This window comes from Lampris incognitus, chromosome 7 (genome assembly GCF_029633865.1).
Source record: "Lampris incognitus isolate fLamInc1 chromosome 7, fLamInc1.hap2, whole genome shotgun sequence".
Lineage (NCBI taxonomy): Eukaryota > Metazoa > Chordata > Actinopteri > Lampriformes > Lampridae > Lampris > Lampris incognitus.
The window spans coordinates 10,734,556-10,756,856 of record NC_079217.1 but is presented as its reverse complement, the minus strand read 5'-3'; the positions used below and the strand labels follow the sequence as shown (position 1 = coordinate 10,756,856).

Here is a 22,301-nt window from a genome sequence, read left to right as displayed (position 1 = left end):
AAGGCATGTAAAAGAGTCGGTGGTAGTGTTGGGGTTCCAAGGCATGTAAAAGAGTCAGTGGTGGTGATGGGGTTCCAAGGTATGTGAAAGAGTCGGTGGTGGTGATGGGGTTCCAAGGTATGTGAAAGAGTCAGTGGTGGTGATGGGTTCCAAGGCATGTAAAAGAGTCGGTGGTGGTGATGGGGTTTCAAGGCATGTAAAAGAGTCGGTGATGGTGATGGGGTTCCAAGGCATGTAAAAGAGTCGGTGGTGGTGATGGGGTTCCAAGGCATGTAAAAGAGTCGGTGGTGGTGATGGGGTCTCCCTTCATTGGTTGGTTTGTGTGTTAAACGTGACAGAGCACGTCTTACCTGCGACTCTTTCGACGGCGTTTCTGTGAAATCCTGCTTTTCCGTATCCATGCCAAGTTACACTATACAGTACAGGGGAGGAGCTAAACGAGCATAGTGGTGGTGGTGGTGAAGGTGGGGGCAGGAAATGCCAATTTTGTCACCCGGGATAATCATGATGTTGATTGAAAAAACAAAACAAAAAAAAAAGAAAAATCTTTACTGGATGGGTAGCAGCCCCCCCCCCCAACACCACCCCCAACTCTACACACACACACACACACACACACACACACACACCACTGACCTTCGTTACTAAGCTTCTTACAGCCTCGCTGCGTCCTCAAAGACCATGCGGCGATACTAGAGGAGAGCTGAGTGGAGCTGGATGGTCAGCAGCGTTACACGGCTCTGTGCCGCTTCTCTTGGCTCTTGGTGTTTGTTTAGTCTCGGCCATCTCGCCGTCACACGCAGTTGTCGGTGTAATCGGGCGTGTGATCGAGAAACAGCGTTTGACACGCTGCAGAAACTTCTGCTGCGGACGGTGCTTTACAAATGGTGTTGCGCAACGCATCGATCTATTAAAGAGGACTCGCCATCCGGGGGTGGGGGGAGGGGGGGTCGTGGGAGCGAGATAAACGTGAAAGAGTAATTGGCTGTCCACTTCAGTGGTCTCTGTGTCCTATAAGCCCGGTCAGACTCGACAAACCTGAAGCCCTTCACCTTCCCTCATCTGGGTGGAGGGCTAGTTAAAAAGACGTGGTGCTCACCAAGGCCACTGTCAATATACCCATTCAATTATAATGTAATTCGGGCAATAATTCGCCTCATGTCTTGGTCACTCCGTAATCCCATTATCTCCTATAGGGGAAGAAGGGGGGGGGGTCACATTGTGAATGACGGTAACGAGAGAACACTGCCATCTAGCGGTAGATCCGGAACCTCTTTTTAATTAGCGCCACACAAAAAAAACACATCTGCGGTGAAGCCTGCCCGGGTTGTTAAAATCAATAATCAATCAATCAGTCAAGTTGCAGTTACTTAAAGATGTGTCTGTGGGGGTGATTTAGTCTTCTGTTGGCCCCCCCTTCTTCCAAAACAATCTGTCCGTCCTCTCCTGGCTCTCAGCATCGCACGCGCGCGCACACGCGCTCGCCCTCCTGCCCATCCTAAGTGTCCGCAGGCTCTCGCGGTGAATGAACAGCGTCGACTGATGTGATAAATTAGTAAAGATCGAGGTGAGCTCGTGACACCGTGTTATTATGCGGACTGCCGCTCAGCCGAAGCCCCGGGCGCTCTGCATTCCAGCCCGGCTCCCTGCTCGGGAGAGGTGGCGTTGTGCTGTATTTAAGCGCCGCGTTCCTGCAAGCCGGCGCCACTGAAGTGATAGTTAATGCACCGAGCCCGGACCCTCTCCTGCTGCGGACACCCGGCACGATTCTGTCGTCTCAGTTGTTGTTGTTTTTATTTTTACCACTACTATTATTGACAATATGCCGATCCGGAAGGCAGAGTTAGGTTCCATAGAAAATCCGATCAAATTTCAGGATCAGGACTTCGACACTCTCCGGGATGAGTGTCTGAGGGCTGCGTCTTTATTTTGTGACCCTGCATTCGCTGCCGACCAGGACTCCATCGGTGTGCCCGGGGACCCGGACCCCAGCAAGGAGACCAAGTGGCGGCGACCCAAGGTAACGTCCCAGGTCTATATGGTGTGCAAAGTTCACTTTTGTTGCACTTTGACGTGTTATCATGGATATGGTAATTTACTGCACGGCTGCGCCAACTGATGGCGACGGCATGAGTCTCCTGAGCTCGCCAGTAACTCCGGTGTAAAGTGGTGTTGGCGTGTCAGAGCTCGTCTCTGCACACCCGCAGCGTTGCTGCTGGACAGATGTGTAGCTGAGAGGGACTCACCCAGGCGTGGCTCCTTACCTGGAGCATTTTCCTTGGAGGTGACACTGAGCCTTGCAGCAAAACACAAATGATTAGAAAAAAAAGAGATCAAAACAAAACTATATAGCAGCAATAGCAGAAAGGAGATCAGAAGCAGCAGGATTTAGGACTTCCAATTACATATCAATCAATCGATCGATCGATCAACGAATGATCAATCAATGGATCAGTCGATCAATCGATCGGTCAGTTGATTGACCAGTCAATAGATCAATTAATCAACCGATCGATCGATCAGTAAATCGATTGACCAGTCAATACACCAATCAATCAATCAATCAATCAATCAATCAATCAATCAATCAATCAATCAGTCAGTCAGTCAGTCCATCCATCCATCCATTTGTATCTATATAGCACATTTCAACTATTAAGATGCAATGAACTTTACATTAAATGAAAGTGCACAGATCAAAAGGAAGTAACGATAAAAGAAACAGAGTAAATAAGTACAATTTAAAAATGAAAATAAAAAAATAAAAAAAGTGAAACTTTAGTGAAAGAACAAAAGAGTGAAGAAAGGAAAACAGAGCAATAAAACAGAATGAGATGGTTAAAAATAAAACGGATCACATTAAAAGAGACAGAACTCCCTCCCATTATTAACTAACAGCCAATTAGGAGCTAATAAATAAAAGTAGAGGGGGCTGGGCAGCAATAATAAAAAAAAAGGGTGTGTTTTGAGTCGATGCTTAAAAGCTGCTGCTGAGGTGTCGGAGACCCCCTCCCTGACGTCACCACGAGTCCTCTTTAGTGTCCTTGCTTCCCACTGGAGGCGCTGGCCGAGAGCCAGCCAATATTTGCAACGATTGTGAAACAGCATTTTTAGCCTCAACATGCACCCCCCCACCCCCTCCACCCCCCACCGTGTTTCTGCAGGAGATCAGCAAGAATGCCGTGTTTGTGGAGGGCACGACTGGGACCACCGATATCTGCCAGGGCCAGCTGGGTGAGTCTATCAACGATGCGTTAAAACACCATCACTTCACTTGTTCGCAGGCCTCCTCTCGTAGGAGTCGGGGGATGTGTCATCATATTTCACGCTCCGCTCGCCAGCAAAAAGGTTTGGCGAGCCATCCCAGACCAGATACGTCCATAAATCATAGCAAGACCACTCCCGTTGGGAGTCTTTGCTGAGATTTGTATTCCTGGTATTGGAGTCAACTGTTACCCCACTCTACACCATGATGACTCCACCCGCACAGCCCCGGGGCCCCCAGCTTCAACGTTATGTCCCCCACAGCCGGGTGAATGGGGTGGGGGTGAGGGGGTGCGGCCATATTCACAGTAAACAAATCTCTATTCCAACGTTGTGTTGTTTTTTTGGGTCTGTTGTTCATTTGTGGTGAATTCGTCATGGCTTCGTGGTGGTGTGCGCGCAGCAGACAGCCCTCCTCCGGGGGTAGGGGAGGTCCTGCGTCACTGCTCACATGCGTATCAACTGAAGTTGGAGTCTGGAATAAACGGCCAACTCCTCCTCCTGTCTTCTGTGTGTGTGTGTGTGTGTGTGTGTGTGTTTCCCATTGGCTTCCAGGTAACTGCTGGCTCCTCGCTGCCCTGTCCTGCCTGACCATGCACCCCAAACTTTTTGTGAAGGTGGTACCACCCGAACAAAACCTATCTGAGCCCTATGCCGGAATCTTCCATTTCAGGGTAAGGAGGGGACCACTGATACTTACAGTACTGACCAGTTACACACAGACAGATAGCTAGCTAGCTAGCTAGCTAGCTAGATAGATAGATGGGGCTGGGGGTCATCATAGATAGATAGATAGATAGATAGATAGATAGATAGATAGATGGGGCTGGGGGTCATCATAGATAGATAGATAGATGGATGGATGGATAGATGGACGGATAGATAGATAGGGCTGGGGGTCATCATAGATAGATAGATAGATAGATAGATAGATAGATAGATAGATAGATAGACAGATAGATAGATGGGGCTGGGGGTCATCATAGATAGATAGATAGATAGATAGATAGATAGATAGATAGATAGATAGATGGGGCTGGGGGTCATCATAGATAGATGGGGCTGGGGGTCATCATAGATAGATAGATAGATAGATAGATAGATAGATAGATAGATAGATAGATAGATAGATAGATAGATAGATAGATAGATAGATAGATGGAGTTGGGGGTCATGATAGATAGATAGACAGACAGACAGATAGATAGATAGATAGATAGATAGATAGATAGATAGACAGACAGATAGATAGATGGGGCTGGGGGTCATCATAGATAGATAGATAGATGGGGTTGGGGGTCATCATAGATAGATAGATAGATAGATAGATGGGGCTGGGGGTCATCATAGATAGATAGATAGATAGATAGATAGATAGATAGATAGATAGATAGATAGATGGGGCTGGGGGTCATCATAGATAGATAGATAGATAGATAGATAGATAGATAGATAGATAGATAGATAGATAGATAGATGGAGTTGGGGGTCATCATAGATAGATAGATAGGTAGATGGGGCTGGGGGCTCATCAGATGAAACCCAGTTCCATATTACAACAAGACGGTAGTGATTTTTCAGGCTCGCCCCCCTTCTCATCCACAGTAAAATGTGAAAACTGCAGTAATCCAAAGGAAATGTACAGCACAACTACGTTTGTTCTCTAAGGCCCACGTGCCGCACAAGCGTAAAGCGGCATAAGCTGGGAGGGCCCAGCGGCCTTCCCCGAGCACACATCCACACTAACTGAACGGATATTCCCACACCCAGAGACGCGGGGGTCATTACAGCAAACCTCACAGCGCCTGCTGGGGTGTTCCAACACTGTGATTCAGGGAAATGCTGCGATGTCAAAGCCGTCACGGCTGGGTGTCGCAGTTCTGCACTGAATCTGCTTTTCTACCCATCACTAACAAACAGAGAGATAGACAGAAAGGAAGGAAGGAAGGAAGGAAGGAAGGAAGGAAGGAAGGAAGGAAGCCTCTCGTTCTGGAGAGCCGGCACAAGGGGCTTCCTTTCTTTTTTTCTTTAATTGATGGCCTGTGATGTGTTACAGCAACTAGATTTCCATCACACACACACACACACATACACACACAGACACACACACATACGCACACCCCTCCCCATCATCAATAAAAACAGCTAATTACAGCCACCCACCCCTCCCCTATCACCACTCAGCCAGCTGAGACTCGTGCCCCTGACCGTAACACACACAAACTCACATACACGCATGCACGCACACATGCACACAGATGCACACATGCACACACACACACACACACACACACACACACATGCACACACAGATGCACACATGCACACAGACACACACATACATACGCACAAACAAAGGCGAACACATGCATACACACATGCTCACACATATGCACAAAGAGGCACACACATGCACATACACACACATCCACAAACACACACACGTGCACACACACATGCTCACAGACACACACACACACACGTACACACAGCCTCTCCCTGCCCCCCTTAAGATCATCTTGTTTTTGTTTTGCTCCTTCTGATCTTTGTTGCTCTCTGCCTCCATCGCTGGTCTAGCTGAGACCTTCTTCCTGCCGCAGCTGGATTTATGTGTGTGTTGTGTATGAGGTGCTGTCATGTGATGCGTGCAGTCCGATCCAGCAGGCGCCAGCTTACAGGCACACCGGCAGGAGAAGTCCGGATTCAAACCGAACCAAGTGTTCAATCAAGCACGGGTCACATGCATAACGTGTGTGAGTGGTTTAAGCTCAGCGTCGGCAGCACGGTGAAGGTGGTGCAGTAGGTAGAGGTGGAGCCTTTTAACCGTTTCAAGTTTATGTTTTCGTTGTATTTTCATATCGATGTTTTACTTTATCTGTGCGCTTTGTCTTGACGTTGGGCACACGGCGTTGCAGCAGAAGGGGCGCGCTGTAGGAATGAAGCTACGATCAGCTGTCCATTCACATCCTGTTTCAGCAAGCATCCGAGTCTGGCTGACCAAGGCCCCAAAGCCCCGCGGGCTGCAGGGGGCGCTGTTCCATGGCTGACCCTGCCTCTGACCTCCCTGCAGGGGTGAGGGGGGGGGGGAGTAGCCGAAGAGAGAACTAACCCACGGGGGTCAATAAAAGCTCACGTTAATATCAATCCCATTAAAGTCCATAAACAGACCATGGACGTAAAGCTTTAAGGTTTTCCCTTGCTGATTAATTACGCACCTCCGAGCCTGGCCTGGACCTCCGAGCCTGGCCTGGACCTCCGAGCCTGGCCTGGACCTCCGAGCCTGACCTGGACCTCCGAACTTAGCCTGGACCTCCGAACCTAGCCTGGACCTCCGAACCTGGCCTGGACCTCCGAGCCTGGCCTGGACCTCCGAGCCTGGCCTGGACCTCCGAACCTAGCCTGGACCTCCGAACCTGGCCTGGACCTCCGAGCCTAGCCTGGACCTCCGAACCTAGCCTGGACCTCCGAACCTAGCCTGGACCTCCGAACCTGGCCTGGACCTCCGAGCCTGACCTGGACCTCCGAGCCTGGCCTGGACCTCCGAGCCTGGCCTGGACCTCCGAACCTGACCTGGGCCTCCGAACCTGGCCTGGGCCTCCGAGCCTGACCTGGGCCTCCGAGCCTGACCTGGGCCTCAGAGCCTGACCTGGGCCTCAGAGCCTGACCTGGACCTCCGAGCCTGGCCTGGCCCTCCAAGCTTGGCCTGGCCCTCCGAGCCTGGCCTGGACCTCTGAGCCTGACTTGGGCCTCCAAGGCTGTCCTGAGCCTCCGAGCCTGGCCTGGACCTCCGAGCCTGGCCTGGACCTCCGAACCTAGCCTGGACCTCCGAGCCTGACCTGGGCCTCCGAGCCTGACCTGGGCCTCCGAGCCTGGCCTGGGCTTCCGAGCCTGGCCTGGACCTCCGAGCCTGGCCTGGACCTCCGAGCCTGGCCTGGACCTCCGAGCCTGACCTGGACCTCCGAGCCTGGCCTGGACCTCCGAGCCTGGCCTGGACCTCCGAGCCTGACCTGGGCCTCCGAACCTGGCCTGGGCTTCCGAGCCTGGCCTGGACCTCCGAACCTGGCCTGGACCTCCGAGCCTGGCCTGGACCTCCGAACCTGGCCTGGACCTCCGAACCTGGCCTGGACCTCCGAGCCTGGCCTGGACCTCCGAGCCTGACCTGGGCCTCCGAGCCTGGCCTGGACCTCCGAGCCTGGCCTGGACCTCCGAGCCTGACCTGGACCTCTGAGCCTGGCCTTGACCTCCGAGCCTGGCCTGGACCTCTGAGCCTGACTTGGGCCTCCAAGGCTGTCCTGAGCCTCCGAGCCTGGCCTGAGCCTCCGAGCCTGGCCTGGACCTCTGAGCCTGGCCCGGACCTCCGAACCTGGCCTGGACCTCTGGAGACTACTGGGAAGTGTGCGAAGTGCCTCGCTAACATGCAGGTTCTCAGGTACAGAAAAGGCATTTCGCCATGACTAAGCGTTGGCAGAGCAGTTCAGACATGCACATCGCAACTGCCCCTGGGACTCTCATGTACACAAAAACACACACAGCTGCAATTATGAGGGGCCAGTGCAGGCCTGTCCTCGGCCGCTGCTGTGCACACAGAGCCAGCAGCCCGCTGCACACCTCCGGGCATGACCAGTAACGGCCGGGGGAGGCGGTTTGCGAGATGAGCTGGGATAAGAAAACAGGTTTGGAATTTGTGTCCCTCTGGATCGTTTCACTAGCGGGTTTAGCGAGGGATCTATTCGGCGTATAGCACCTCCGCTTCCCTTTTGTTCACCGCCCTCGGCGCCCCGTCGCGCCCCGTTTCTGCCCCTCCGAGGAAGCCGGGGCACCTTCAGCTCCTTTGTCACGCCATTTTCCGTAACCTTTTACTTTTCCGCCGCTAATCCGTCCGCCCCGAGTCTCTGCACGTCCCCCGTCCGTCACTTTATCAAGCTCGTCTGATACCGCTTTCCATCTGCTACCCTTTTATTTACCCCCCCCCGCCCCCCGCCCCCCCATACATCTGGTTTTGTTTCCGTGGTCGCGGAAATGCTTAAGTATCATTACGGATTGTGAAACAGGCCTCCTTCTCAGTCTCTTGTTTTCTCTCTTCCGGATTCTTCTCTCTCCGCCCCCCCCCCGCCCCCCGCCCCCTTTAACTCCCGTCCCTTCTCTCTCTCCGCTTCTCTGCCTCTCTTCCTCCCTCTGCGCCCCTTTCTCCCCCTGTAGTTCTGGCAGTATGGTGAGTGGGTGGAAGTGGTGGTGGATGACAGGCTGCCGGTGCGCGAGGGCCGTCTGCTCTTCAGCTACTCTCACACCCGCAACGAGTACTGGAGCGCCCTGGTGGAGAAGGCCTACGCCAAGTCAGTTGCCACTTCCAGCATATGTGCCTGGGTCAGACTGTCTGATGGCACCCACACTGTGTGTGTGTGTGTGTGTGTGTGTGTGTGTGTGTGTGTGCACACAATAATGATGCAGACTTGGCTTCAGTGATTTGACTTAAAACTTCTTCTTCTTCTTCGGCTATTTCTCCATCTACCGCCCAGACTGATGGGCTCGTACGCGAGTCTGAAGGGGGGCAACATTTCGGAGGGGATGAAGGACTTCACGGGGGGCATCGCGTACTCCCTCCCTGTGTCCTCCCGTACCCCACCAGTACTCTGGAGGGCTCTCGCAGCCGCCCTGTCCCGCGGCAGCCTGCTCAGCTGTTTCATACAGGTACACCCGCACGCACAAACATCCGTCCATCCGTTATCCAAACCGCTTATCCTGCCCCCCCCCCCCCCCACACACACACACATTCACACCTAGGGGCAATTTAGTATGGCTGATTCACCTGACCTACATGTCTTTGGACTGTGGGAGGAAACCCACGCAGACACGGGGAGAACATGCAAACGCCACACGGAGGACGACCCGCGCACACGCCACATTTGTCACATTTGTGTGCCAGTGAAGCGCACTATCAGTGTGCACCCCTAAATAATTATAAGAAGTGATCTGTCTAATGTGGGCAGCACGGTGGTGCAGTGGTTAGCGCAGTCGCCTCACAGCAAGAAGGTCCTGGGTTCGAGCCCCGGGGTAGTCCCACCTTGGGGGTCGTCCTCGTATGTCCTCTGTGTGGAGTCGCAAACATACACTCACAGCGAAATGTTTACGCCAACAAGCACAGACACACTCGCTGCACACGCACATGAAGGATGCTGTTGTTGCTTTACTAATGCGACTCCTTGTTTTACCAGGCCAGCAGCTACAGTGAGGTGGGTAAGGTGACAGCAGATGGGCTGGTCAAGGGCCATGCGTACGCCATCACTGACAGTGACAAGGTCAGTATCTCAGAGCATCAACACACATGCATGCCCGCACAATGTCTTCCTCACATTAGGTTACGACAGCACATTTATTTTCATATGACATGAATATCTACTACCACTACTACTACCACTACTATGACTACTACTTTTGGCTGTTCCCGTTAGGGGTCTCCACAGCAGATCATCCGTTTCCATCTCTTCCTGTCCTCTGCATCTTCCTCTGTCACACCAGCCACCTGCATGTCCTCCCTCACCACATCCATAAACCTCCTCTTTGGCCTTCCTCTTTTCCTCTTCCCTGGCAGCTCCATATTCAGCATCCTTCTCCCAATATACCCAGCATCTCTCCTCCACACACGTCCAAACCATCTCAATCTTGCCTCTCTTGCTTTGTCTCCAAACCGTCCAACCTGAGCGGTCCCTCTAAAATACTCATTTCTAATCCTGTCCTTCTTCGTCACTCCCAATGACGTCGCTCCACATTTGATCTACGGTTTGAAATTTTCTGCTTTACTTGTTCGAAATTTTCTTCAAGCATGTCTGTTCAAAAAGTCGTGGCAACCACTTCATGTTCAGTCATCTCATATTGAACATAATGTGACCTCACCCGTTGTCTCACAGGAGTCTATTCACATACCAGAGGCTGTCATTTCCATGTCAGTGGTCATTCCCATGACCTGAGCTGTCCCTCTAATATACTCGTTCCTAACTAATCCTGTCCTTCTTCGTCACTCCCAATGAAAATCTTAGCATTTTCAACTCTGCCACCTCCAGCTCCACCTCCTGTCTTTTCATCAGTGCCACTGTCTCCAAACCATACAACATAGCTGGTCTCACAATCATCTTGTAAACCTTCCCTTTAACTCTTGCTGGTACCCTTCTGTCACAAATCACTCCTGACCCTCATCTCCACCCACTCCACCCTGTCTGCACTCTCTTCTTCACCTCTCTTCTGCACTCCCCGTTACTTTGGACAGTTGACCCCAGGTATTTAAACACAGCCACCTTTGTCAACTCTACTCCTTGCATCCTGACCATCTCTCTCATTCACGCATAGGTATTCCGTCCTGCTCCTACTGACTTTCATTCCTCTTCTCTCCAGTGCATACCTCCACCTCTCCAGCCTCTCCTCAACCTGCACCCTACTCTCGCTACAGATCACAATGTCATCCACAAACATCATAGTCCACAGAGACTCCTGTCTGATCTTGTCCATCAACCTGTCCGTCACCATTGCAAACAAGAAAGGGCTCAGAGCCGATCCTTGATGTAATCCCACCTCCACCTTGAACCCATCTGTCATTCCAACCACACACTTCACCATTGTCACACTTCCCTCATACATCCTGCACCACTCCTACATACTTCTCTGCCACTCCTGACTTCCTCATATAATACCTCACCTCCTCTCTCGGCACCCTGTCATATGCTTTCTCTAAATCCACAAAGACACAATGGTAACTCCTTCTGACCTTCTCTATACTTCTCCATCAACATTCTCAAAGGAAACATCACATCTGTGGTGTTCTTTCCTGGCATGAAACCATACTGCTGCTTGCTAATCGTCACCTCTCCTCTTAACCTAGCTTCTATTACTCTTTCCCATATCTTCATGCTGTGGCTGATCAACTTTATACCTCTGTAGTTGCTACAGTTCTGCACATCGCCCTTGTTCTTGAAAATCGGTACCAGTATGCTTCTTCTCCACTCCTCAGGCATCCTCTCACTTTCCAAGATTGTGTTAAACAATCTAGTTAATTAATTTAATTAATGAATTTAAGGTATGAATTCTAAGAATGGGTAAAAACATGATGTGGGTAAGCACTTCTTCATGGACAATCTGGGTTTCATTTACATTTCAGGTGATGAAGGCATCGAAGGAAACTTTGCTGCTTCGACTGAGGAACCCCTGGGGTTTTGTGGAATACTCTGGACCCTGGAGCGATACGTGAGGAAGCTGTGTGTGTGTGTGTGTGTGTGTGTGTGTGTGTGTGTGTGTGTGTGTGTGTGTGTGTGTGTATTCAAGCATCACTATACGTGTGTGCCTGTGTTTGCGTGAGAGAGATGAATAGTGAACAACTTCACAAGCCAGTCCCAGAACATATCCAGATGTTCCTAGTTTATGTGTATGAATGTGTGTAATCATGAGTGTAATGACTGGAGTGTGTGTGTGTGTGTGTAATCATAGGAGTAATGACTGGAATGATGTGGACAGCGCTGAAAAAAAAAGGATTGAGCTGAAAAAGAAAGAGGACGGAGAGTTCTGGTATGTATGCAACAGATGCAGCAGGAGCAATGGCTCCCCTCAGGGAAATTGGCGCCATCCTACACACAACATGTGACATGCTGAATATACACTTTGACCTTCACAAAAAGTTGACTTTTTCAGAAATACGTTCTCACACATTTACTCCCCGGGCGGCACGGTGGTGCAGTGGTTAGCGCGGTCGCCTCACAGCAAGAAGGCCCTGGGTTCAATCCCCAGGGTAGTCCAACCTTGGGGGTCGTCCTGGGTTGTCCTCTATGTAGAGTTTGCATGTTCTCCCCATGTCTGTGTGGGTTTCCTCTGGGGGCCCCGGTTTCCTCCCACAGTCCAAATACACGTAGGTCAGGTGAATCGGCCGTACTAACTCGTCCCTAGGTGTGAATGTGTGTGTGTTGGCCCTGTGATGGACTGGCAGCCTGTCCGGGGTGTCTCCAATGACTGCTGGGATAGGCTCCAGCATCCCCGCGACCCCAACTGGGATAAGCGGCTTGGATAATGGGTGGATGGATGGATGGATGGATATTTACTCCCGCATGCTTCTTTATTTACAGTCTTCTACTTGGGGCCACTCTGCTCCTGCAACTCTTCTGGAGCAGCTAGGGGGCAAGTGCCTTGCTCAAGGATGATTTGGCAGTAGATATAGAGGGACACATGGAACAGTACCCGTTCACTTGATCCATCGGAGCACTAATTTGAACAGGCGACTTGTTTCCAGCCAAGTGTTTTGATGGAAATTTTGTCGTTTCAAATAAACAAGGCTTGATGGGAATGGAAATGATTGAATAATATCCTCAAAATCCACATTTGTGTGCTCGTTTGACATGGTTAAAAATTTCATTTGATATTTAAATTGCAACGGAAATGCATTTGCCAGATAAAAAACTGAATTGTGACTGAATGTAGTCACATGAACAGCTATTTCCTAATCTGGATGGTGCATCTTTCTCGTGGGTTTGGAAGTATGGCCATGTGATGTTAGTCACATTGGTCATCGTCCAGACTCTTCTTCATTTAAACAGATCTGGATGCAACACACTTCAGTTCACATGATTCGTTTTGTGACGTCTGTAACTAGCCGCTTGACATGTATTCACAAGCTGGATGGAAACACAACATAACTGCCCCTTCTCATACAAAAGGGCACATCAGACGGTCCCTCTGTTGTGTATCTTCTCCATGTTGGTCTCAGGATCAGTGCAGGGGACTTCAGCAAGCTGTTTGATACGGTCGAGTTATGCAGTTTGAACCCCGACAACCTGATAGGGGCACAGCACACCTCACCTGCCTCCCCTTCTGTCTGGACCATCAGCGAACACGAGGGCGCCTGGGTAAAAGGAAGCTCCGCCGGAGGAAGCCGCAGATACCACCGTATGTTTCTTGCTGTGTGTGTGCGTGCATGTGTAGGTGCGTGCGTGTGTGTGTGTGTGCATTTGCATGTCTGGCTTGACTCAGATCACTCCTGTGGTATCCCAACGCCGTCCTTCTCCCAGGATCATTCTGGAAGAATCCCCAGTTCGAGTTGGTTCTCTCAGAGCAAGACAAGCCAGATGAGGATGATGAGGATGACGAAGAGGATGAGGATGAAGATGACGAGGAGATGACCCCGGAGGAGGAGAAGCGAGCGGAGAAGCAAAGGAGAAAAGGGAACCAGTGCACGGTGCTGGTGGAGCTCCTCCAGAAGGACCGGCGGGTGAAGAATAAAGTCAACTTCCTGTACATGGGATTCCACATCTACAGGGTGAGAGAAGCCGTTCGTTCATTGGATGAACACAACGCACTACAGTAGCGCTGCTAGACTCCAAGCTGACGTTGCGTCTCCTCTTTCACTGCAGGTCCCCCCTGAGGTGAGCGCCTTGAGGTCAAAGGATCCATAGGTTGTTGTTGTTTTCTTCTTCTTCTTCTCCTTTTTAATCCATGTCTGCCTGAGTTAAAGTCACACCATCCACTTACTGTGTGTCATGCGCCTCCGGCTTGGTCGGGCGTCCCTAATCGGCCGTGTCTGCGGGCGGGGAGCCGGATGTGGGTATGTGTCCTGGTTGCTGCACTAGCGCCTCCTCTGGTCGGTCGGGGTGCCTGTTCAGGAGGGAGGGGGAACTGGGGGGGGGGGGGGCATGGCGTGATCCTCCCACGCGCTACCCTGGTGAAACTCCTCACTGTCAGGTGAAAAGAAGCGGCTGGTGACTCCACGTGTATGGGAGGAGGCATGTGGTAGTCTGCAGCCCTCCCCGGATCGGCAGAGGGGGTGGAGCAGCGAAGAAGAGTGGGGTGATTGGCCAAGTACAATTGGGGAGAATCCAGAAAACAAAGATACTGTGTGTCATGGCTGGCGAAGAGGTGGACGCTACCGAGATTGTTTTCCCCGTCCGATTGTAATAATTGATAATTGTCTCTCCATCCAGCTTCAGGGTTTGTGCCTGGACCAGAAATTTTTCCGTAAAAATCGCCCCGTGGGCCGCTCTGGGAAGTACAAGCCTCAGAGGTAAGACGGCCACACCATCGTGACAGAAAAGGTCCACTTCCTGCTATAATGTCCACTTCCTGCTATAATGTCCACTTCCTGCTACAATGTCCACTTCCTGCTATAATGTCCACTTCCTGTTATAATGTCCACTTCCTGCTACAATGTCCACTTCCTGCTATAATGTCCACTTCCTGCTACAATGTCCACTTCCTGCTTCTCTAATCCCAAATGTGTAATAATAAAACAAATCCTGAAGAAGATTTACATGCTGACAAAAGTCCTTTTTGGTACTTCCTGTCGTGGAGTTCACGTAAGACAACGGATAAAACCACGAACGTGTAAACCGTGAACATCTGAACCATGAGCATTTTGTGTAATCGCTCGTTTTACGTGCCGTCTATCAGACGAGGACCCCCCCCCCTTCCCCGGGGGAAACAATACGCGCGTGGGACGTTTTCCGTCCTCCTCGTGAGAGTCCAGCGCAAGAGAACGAGGCGGGCACAAGTTCAAAGGTCAAGCGAAGTAGCTGTGTTTAACCCGCAGCTATGTCGGACCAGCCGCCCCCCCCCCTTGGAGGGCATTTATCCACGGAGACGGCAGCGTCGGTTTGGATTGAACCTTGCCTCCTACTTTGGTTTGGCGGCGCGGCGGGAGAGGTGCACCCGTTTCAGTTTGAACGGACGCGCTGGATTTGGAGCGGTTACAATACAAGCACGGTTGCGTTTACCAGCGTCACCACAGCTGTCAGTTAAGCAGAGCGTCATGATCCAGACTGCCATCACTGCGGTGGCAGCTTCAGTAGTCGTTTTAGTCACGTTACAACTCAACGAAGGTGCAGAAGTTGTATTTTTCCCGCCGTGTCATTTCCATGACGGAGCGTGGCGGCCAGTTCGCGAGAATAGCTCCAGATGTGGGCAAGACCCCTGAACCGGTTCCGGAGGGAGTCCATGTCGCTCCGAGACGTGCACGTGACTCTTCCCCTCTGAGGCGCAACCCGGGCAGCTGAGCGGCGCGCCGCGGAAGCGCTCGCTTTTCATTTGGGCGCCCGCGCTAACGGGTCGGAGCAGCCGCGCGGGCTGCGCGCGCGGCGGGGCTCGAGCAGTGACGCAACCCCGGAGAGAAGACACGTGGCGCCTGTTTTTCTCTGCGAGAGGCGCGCGGAGCAGTAACATAAGAGGTTGAAAACGTGTCTGTTGACGGTCATATTGACGTCACACCGGCAGCATTACATTACATAACTGACACCGTCCACTGTGGTTTAACCGTCTGTATCTGTAGAACATGTCGCAGACCTGGAAAAAATATATCATTATTTGTTTAACCATTTTAGCAATTGCATGTTAGGAGAAGGCGGCACGGTGGCGCAGTGGTTAGCGCGGTCGCCTCACAGCAAGAACGTTCTGGGTTCGAACCCCGGGGTAGTCCAACCTTGGGGGTCATCCCAGGTCGTCCTCTGTGTGGAGGTTGCATGTTCTCCCCGTGTCTGCGTGGGTTTCCTCCGGGTGCTCCGGTTTCCTCCCACAGTCCAAAAACCAGTAGGTCAGGTGAAGTGGCCGCGTGCGTGCGTGCGTGCGTGTGTGTGTGTGTGCCCTGTGATTGACTGGCGGCCTGTCCCGGATGTCTCCCCACCTGCCGCCCAATGACTGCTGGGATAGGCTCCAGCATCCTGCGACCCCGGTTGGGATAAGTGGCTTGGATAATGGATGGATTGATGGATGTTAGGAGAAAGTGGAGGCTACATGTTTCTAAACTAAATATAAATGAAACATATAATGACATCAAACATTCGATGATGGGCATAATCCAAAGACAAACGCAGTGTGGAAAGGTAGGGCTGTCAGCAGCGGCGCCGCAGCAGATCAGCGGACTTAGCCATCACACGCGCAGGCCGAGAGGTAACCGGCGTGGACCAGATTCTGTAAATGAGAAAAGTGATGCAAGTTAACGTAACGACTCCACCACACAAAAACAACATAATGACTCAAACATCTTGTCCAACATCTGTCAAGCATCTAAAGGCTTATCGCTAATCTTTTAAATTCATACGGTCCGGTGTGGGTATTCGGTTAGCAGGGAGAACTGGTTTCAGCAGCCACTTGATAAAACCAACCTTGGCATCATTTGTGCGTCCCAACAATGGCAGGGCTGTGTGGAGGAAGGTGTGTTTGGACCCCGGCAGCTACGTCATTGTGGCCTCCACCTACCGACCCAACATGCCGGCAGAGTTCTTCCTTCGCATCTTCTCCAAGACTGGCAACACCCTGGGGTAGGATGGATCGGGAGTCCCGCTGTGGTGGGGACATGGGGGTGGGGGCCGGGTCAAAGGGAGATAATGGGAGATGAGAACAGGAGAAGGGGTTCAGGGGAGTACAAGCTGGTGGCCTGTCGCTTTCCTGCCCTTATTTATTTGATAAGGAGTTATGTAACAGTGTTGGTCCCTGGTTTTCAGGTCAAAGGATTTCACCTGCTCCTCTGCCCTCCTCATGGTGAGTTTCTCTGGCCTTCTCTATGATGCCGACACACAGGTCAACGGCAGCAAATAATGTCATTGTTTGCTGTTCGTTTGCGCCCAACAGGTTATGTCGAAGCCAGTCTCCCCAGAGGACCACCTCAGAGTTCAGCAGGTTTTTGATGCTGCGGCAGGACCAGTAAGATTTTTTTTTTACCTCTGCACCCGAGCCTCTTCTTCTAAGCAGCACTGACTTAGCTGACGAGGGTTAAAGGTTACGCGGTCTGTCTTCGGCGAAGTCACCCTAATGACCGACCTGTTTTATCTTCTTGGCAGGATGACAGGCTGGACGCTAAGGAGTTTGTGAAGCTGGCCAACTCAGGTTATAAGCTACATTCTAGCATATTCGCACGCTTTTTAGCAAACTATGGTTGCAACTGCCTCAGAAACTGCCGCTCCAACTTTTTGTGGTTATTTAATTGTCAGTACTCACAACGGCCGCTAGATGGCAGCGAAGTAGTAACATGTGCCCCTTGCCAAGCTTCGGCAAGCAGGGAGCCACAGGGGTCACCGACCGTCTAGACAGAGGCTCACAGCTGCACATGTAGTAAATTGAGTTTGATTGGATGAATGCAAATACGCTTGCCTCGCTTTTACCTTGTCTCAATTTATTTCCACTTCAACCTTCGTTTCCCTACCTCCTATTTTCCCTCCGCCGTTTGTAGTTCTGGAGGAAGGGTACCATCTGCCTCTCGAGACATGCAGACAGCTCATCTTTGGAGAGGACGTATCTTTTCGCCGCCCCCTTTGCTGTTGATCCCCTGTGTCGCTTTACCCTCTTGAGCCCTTTACAACATAACTTTATTTCGATGTTTTCAAGCTGTAATGTTTGGACGCTTCGCCGCAACTTAAAAACAAAGTCCTCTGCCCTGCTGACTTGTCCTTGACTCTGCTGCCAGACTAAAGGGTTCTGCAGGCTCAGCCGTAAACAAACAGAGAGCCTGCTGTCCAACCTGCGTACTCTGCAGGTACAAGGCTGTGTGTGTGTGTGTGTGTGTGTGTGTGTGTGTGTGTGTGTGTGTGTGTGTGTGTGTGTGTGTGATGCTACACAGTGTTGCTCTTACCTGTTTCAATACATATGGCTTTCTCTCAGTCCATCTTCTTCCAGTTTGATGAGGACTCTTCAGGAACAATGAGCCCCTTCGATCTCAGCTTGGCACTACATGCTGCTGGTATGCAAACACCACAAACACACACACACACACACACACACACACATGCATGCATACAGAACCAGGCATGATGTTTCAGTTGATTGGCTTCACACTTCTACCCCCCCCCCTCCCCCAGGAGTCCAGTGTGACGGGAAGGTGGTTCAGTTGGTGTCGGAGAGGTTCAGCTCTGGAGAGCTCCACATGCCCTTCAGTGGATTTGTGTCTTGTGTCACAAGGCTGCGCAAGCTATTTGGTAACACAAGCGCACACTTTCATGCATATCCTGACACAAACATAAATTTACAAACACACACACACACACACACACACCAAAGAAGTGTTGCCTTTCATGAAAATGGTAACCGCATGTCAGGCCAGCAGGACTGTTAAGCACGGTAAGTTCGGATCAAGCACCGTGCCCACATATATAGAAGTTGTACGGTTGACCAATAGGAGACGCTACACATGACTGGATTTTGATCTTTCAGCCTGTTCAGTGCATGTCAGCGCGGGCCAAGTCGTAGTCAGATCTAAAGCTTGCTTTCAGTTGGCTGTGGTCTATTACATATTGAAATTACAGCCCCAGTCGGGTTTTAACCGTCATTACAAAACCCGAGATACACATCAGCGAACTTCTCGTGAACACGTCTGCACCACAGCGTTCAGCGTTCATCCTGTGCCGGGTCTAGCTGTCCTCTGGTTGCCTTGTTGGGTTACTGGATTTAAAGGATTACAATAATTCATTCTCTGTGTTTTTCATAGTAGTAAGTATTAATTTTGTCCTCTCCGCAGCCCTGTATGAAACAGAGGCCAGTCGAGAGGTAAAAGACAGAGGGATCAATCCTGTGAGTATCTGTCTACAAGTACAACTCGGTGATTTAGGCCCTACTTATGAACTATGGAGTAGCATGACTCTGTTTGACAGAGCTGATAAGCTTTTAATGAGCATCTCAAGCCATGTGCCACTACACTAAACTGCACTAGACTACACTAGACTACACTTAACTGCACTACACTACATTAGACTACACTAGACTACACTAGACTGCACTAGACTACACTAAACTGCACTAGACTACACCAGACTACACTAAACTGCACTAGACTACACTAGACTACACTAAACTGCACTAGACTACACTAAACTGCACTACACTACATTAGACTACACTAGACTACACCAGACTACACTAAACTGCACTAGACTACACCAGACTACACTAGACTACACCAGACTCCACTAGACTACACCAGACTACACCAGACTACACTAGACTACACTACACTGCACTAGACTACACCAGACAACACTAGACTATACTAAACTACAACAGACTACACTAGACTACACTAGACTGCACTAGACTACATTAGACTACACTAGACTACACTAGACTAGACTACACTAGACTACACCAGACTAGATTACAGTAGACTACACCAGACTACACTAGACTACACTAGACTACACCAGACTACACCAGACTACACTACACTGCACTAGACTACACCAGACAACACTAGACTGCACTAGACAACACTAGACTATACTAGACTACAACAGACTACACTAGACTACACTAGACTACATTAGACTACACTAGACTACACTAGACTAGACTACACTAGACTACACCAGACTAGATTACAGTAGACTACACCAGACTACACTAGACTACACTAGACTACACCAGACTACACCAGACTACACTAGACTACACTAGACTACATTAGACTACACCAGACTAGATTACAGTAGACTACACCAGACTACACTAGACTACACTAGACTACACCAGACTACACCAGACAACACTAGACTACACTAGACTACACCAGACTAGATTACAGTAGACTACACCAGACTACACTAGACTACACTAGACTACACCAGACTACACCAGACAACACTAGACTACACTAGACAACACTAGACTATACTAGACTACAACAGACTACACTAGACTACACTAGACTACATTAGACTACACTAGACTACACTAGACTAGACTACACTAGACTACACCAGACTAGATTACAGTAGACTACACCAGACTACACTAGATTACACCAGACTACACCAGGCACCTCATTTATATCAAAACAGTTTTGAACAGCAATGTTCTTATTTTTGTCATCCTACTGATGTTATGTTGTGTTTTCACTTTGATGCTGGATTCAAAATTATTTTGTTCTGGGGCATCTGGGTAGCACGACGGTCCATTCCGTTGCCTACCAACACGGGGATCGCTGGTTCAAATCCCTGTGTTGCCTCCGGCTTGGTCCGGCGTCCCTACAGACACAATTGGTCATGTCTGCGGGTGGGAAGCCGGATGTGTCCTGGTCGCTGCACTAGCGCCTCCTCTGGTCAGTCAGGGCACCTGTTCAGGGGGAACTGGGGGGAATAGCGTGATCCTCCCACACGCTACGTCCCCCTGGCAAAACTCCTAACTGCCAGGTGAAAAGAAGCAGCTGGTGACTCCACATGTATCGGAGGAGGCATGTGGTAGTCTGCAGCCCTCCCGGGATCGGCAGAGGGGGTGGAGCAGCGACCGGGACGGCTCAGAAGAGTGGGGTAATTGGCCTGATACAATTGGGGAGAAAAAGGGGGGGAAATTAAAAAAAACATGTTCCATTCTGATCATCCTCTACTTCATTTCACTCTCCACAGTGGCTGCTTCAACTCCTGGCTGTGTGAAGTGGTTCTCCACCTCGGCTCCACCCAGCCTTTCTGCTTATCACCGCAGCAGTGTCATTTCTCTATCTATACTAGACCCCCCCCCCTTCCTACACACACACACACACACACACACACACACACACAGACCCCTGACCCTCAGTCACCCCTGCTGGATGTCTTGGGCTCCATCAGATAAGTGGCTCTGTATCACATCACAGCTTGTCGTCTCCTTTTCAGTTCAGCAAAGGATGCATTGCTGACCACGGAGCGGAGGGAATATTAGGATGGATGTCTTGTTTTTTTGTTTTGCAAACATGCAATGTAGGAATGATCCTGTCACCTTTTAAGTTTCTCTTCCTTGCCTTATCCCCAAGTAATACTGATAACCACCTGAGCTCATGTGCTGTAACACTGCTGTTTTGCTTTGCATCTTAAAGCGTCGATAAATAGCTTTAGTGAACTGTCGCAGAATGTAGGCGCTGCTGCCGACACCTGAACGTTAAGCAATAAACCTACTAATAACCTAAACACAACAAACTGTTTCTGCGTTTAATCACATCTATGCAGTTATTCTTGCTTAATGGTTATGTTTGTGTTTTATGAGGAGTTGCTCTGTCAACACAACATTGTTCACGAACTCCATCCGACAGGCCGCCAGGCCATCTCACAGGGCCAACACACACACAGACACACACACACACACACTCACACCTAGGGGCAATTTAGTACGGCCGAGTCACCTGACCTACATGTCTTTAGGCTGTGGGAGGAAACCGGAGCCCCCGGAGGAAACCCACACAGACACGGGGAGAACATGCAAACTCCACACAGAGGACGACCTGGGATGACCCCCCCCCCAAGGTTGGACTACCCCTGGGGTTCGAACCCAGGACCTTCTCGCTGTGAGGCGACCATGCTAACCACTGCGCCGCCGTGCCGAGACCGTGTGCCGTGAACACAACGCGTGAAAACAATGTGCATCATTGCTTTGAAACAAGCATTTGATGGTTGTTGTTTTTGTCAAGGCAGTCGCATTTTTCATCCCCTCGATCATAAAAATCAATGACATTTCCAAATGGAAATTTGAATGAAACAGGAAAACCAAATCCGCTTTTTTAACTACCGAGACTCCAAACGATAATTTTCTCAGCTGTGTACCTGTACGTACGTCCAGAAATGTACACAGAACCACAAATCTGTTCATACAGTCATACATCTAATAAGTATACACAAACAAACACACACACACACACACACAGTCCAACCTGCCCCACTGAGAGTGTGAGAGTGATGTCTCAGCAGCACTACACGCACAATCTCTATTCTTATCACTCTGACGCCACGTACAGCGTCACTACACACTCGCCACCTCCTCTGCTACGTTCCCTCACTCCCTCCATCCATCCCGCACTCTTGTGCTCCCCACTGTTCTCCTTAGTAACTGTGCTCAGTCACACAAATCTGCCTCTTCCTCCCTGTTAACCGCTGACTGTTCCCTCTCTCCCTTTCTCTCTCTCTCTCTCTCGCTCTCTGTCTCTTTCACACACACACACACACACACACACACACACACACACACACACACACACACACACACACACACACACACACACACACACACACTCGTCCTTTCTTTACATGCTGCTATAAATAGAACCTTTGCTCACACACCACTTCCTGTTC

At 50.5% G+C, this 22,301-nt stretch overlaps 1 protein-coding gene across 1 annotated transcript; it reads left to right on the top strand.

Moving 5' to 3' along the window:
* Positions 1-1,583: 1,583 nt before the first annotated feature.
* capn12 (calpain 12) lies at positions 1,584-20,915 on the top strand. Its single transcript, XM_056283635.1, has 22 exons — positions 1,584-2,020; positions 3,165-3,234; positions 3,820-3,938; positions 8,464-8,597; positions 8,781-8,952; positions 9,477-9,560; positions 11,411-11,496; positions 11,737-11,814; positions 13,004-13,182; positions 13,305-13,552; positions 13,647-13,658; positions 14,214-14,293; positions 16,419-16,541; positions 16,725-16,761; positions 16,852-16,923; positions 17,061-17,106; positions 17,450-17,511; positions 17,684-17,752; positions 17,878-17,956; positions 18,075-18,191; positions 18,731-18,783; positions 20,610-20,915. The coding sequence occupies exons 1-22, from the start codon at positions 1,823-1,825 to the stop codon at positions 20,634-20,636; spliced, it is 2,145 nt and encodes a 714-aa protein (XP_056139610.1). The 5' UTR covers positions 1,584-1,822; the 3' UTR covers positions 20,637-20,915.
* The last annotated feature ends 1,386 nt before the right edge of the window (positions 20,916-22,301 follow it).

Bases quoted from the DNA above. Each gene is read 5' to 3' on its own strand.
- capn12 (XM_056283635.1), top strand. From the start codon at position 1,823: ATGCCGATCCGGAAGGCAGAGTTAGGTTCCATAGAAAATCCGATCAAA. The intron at 16,542-16,724 runs GTAGGATGGATC...CCTGGTTTTCAG, and splicing joins AAGACTGGCAACACCCTGGG to GTCAAAGGATTTCACCTGCT. The intron at 18,784-20,609 runs GTGAGTATCTGT...CACTCTCCACAG, and splicing joins AAGACAGAGGGATCAATCCT to TGGCTGCTTCAACTCCTGGC.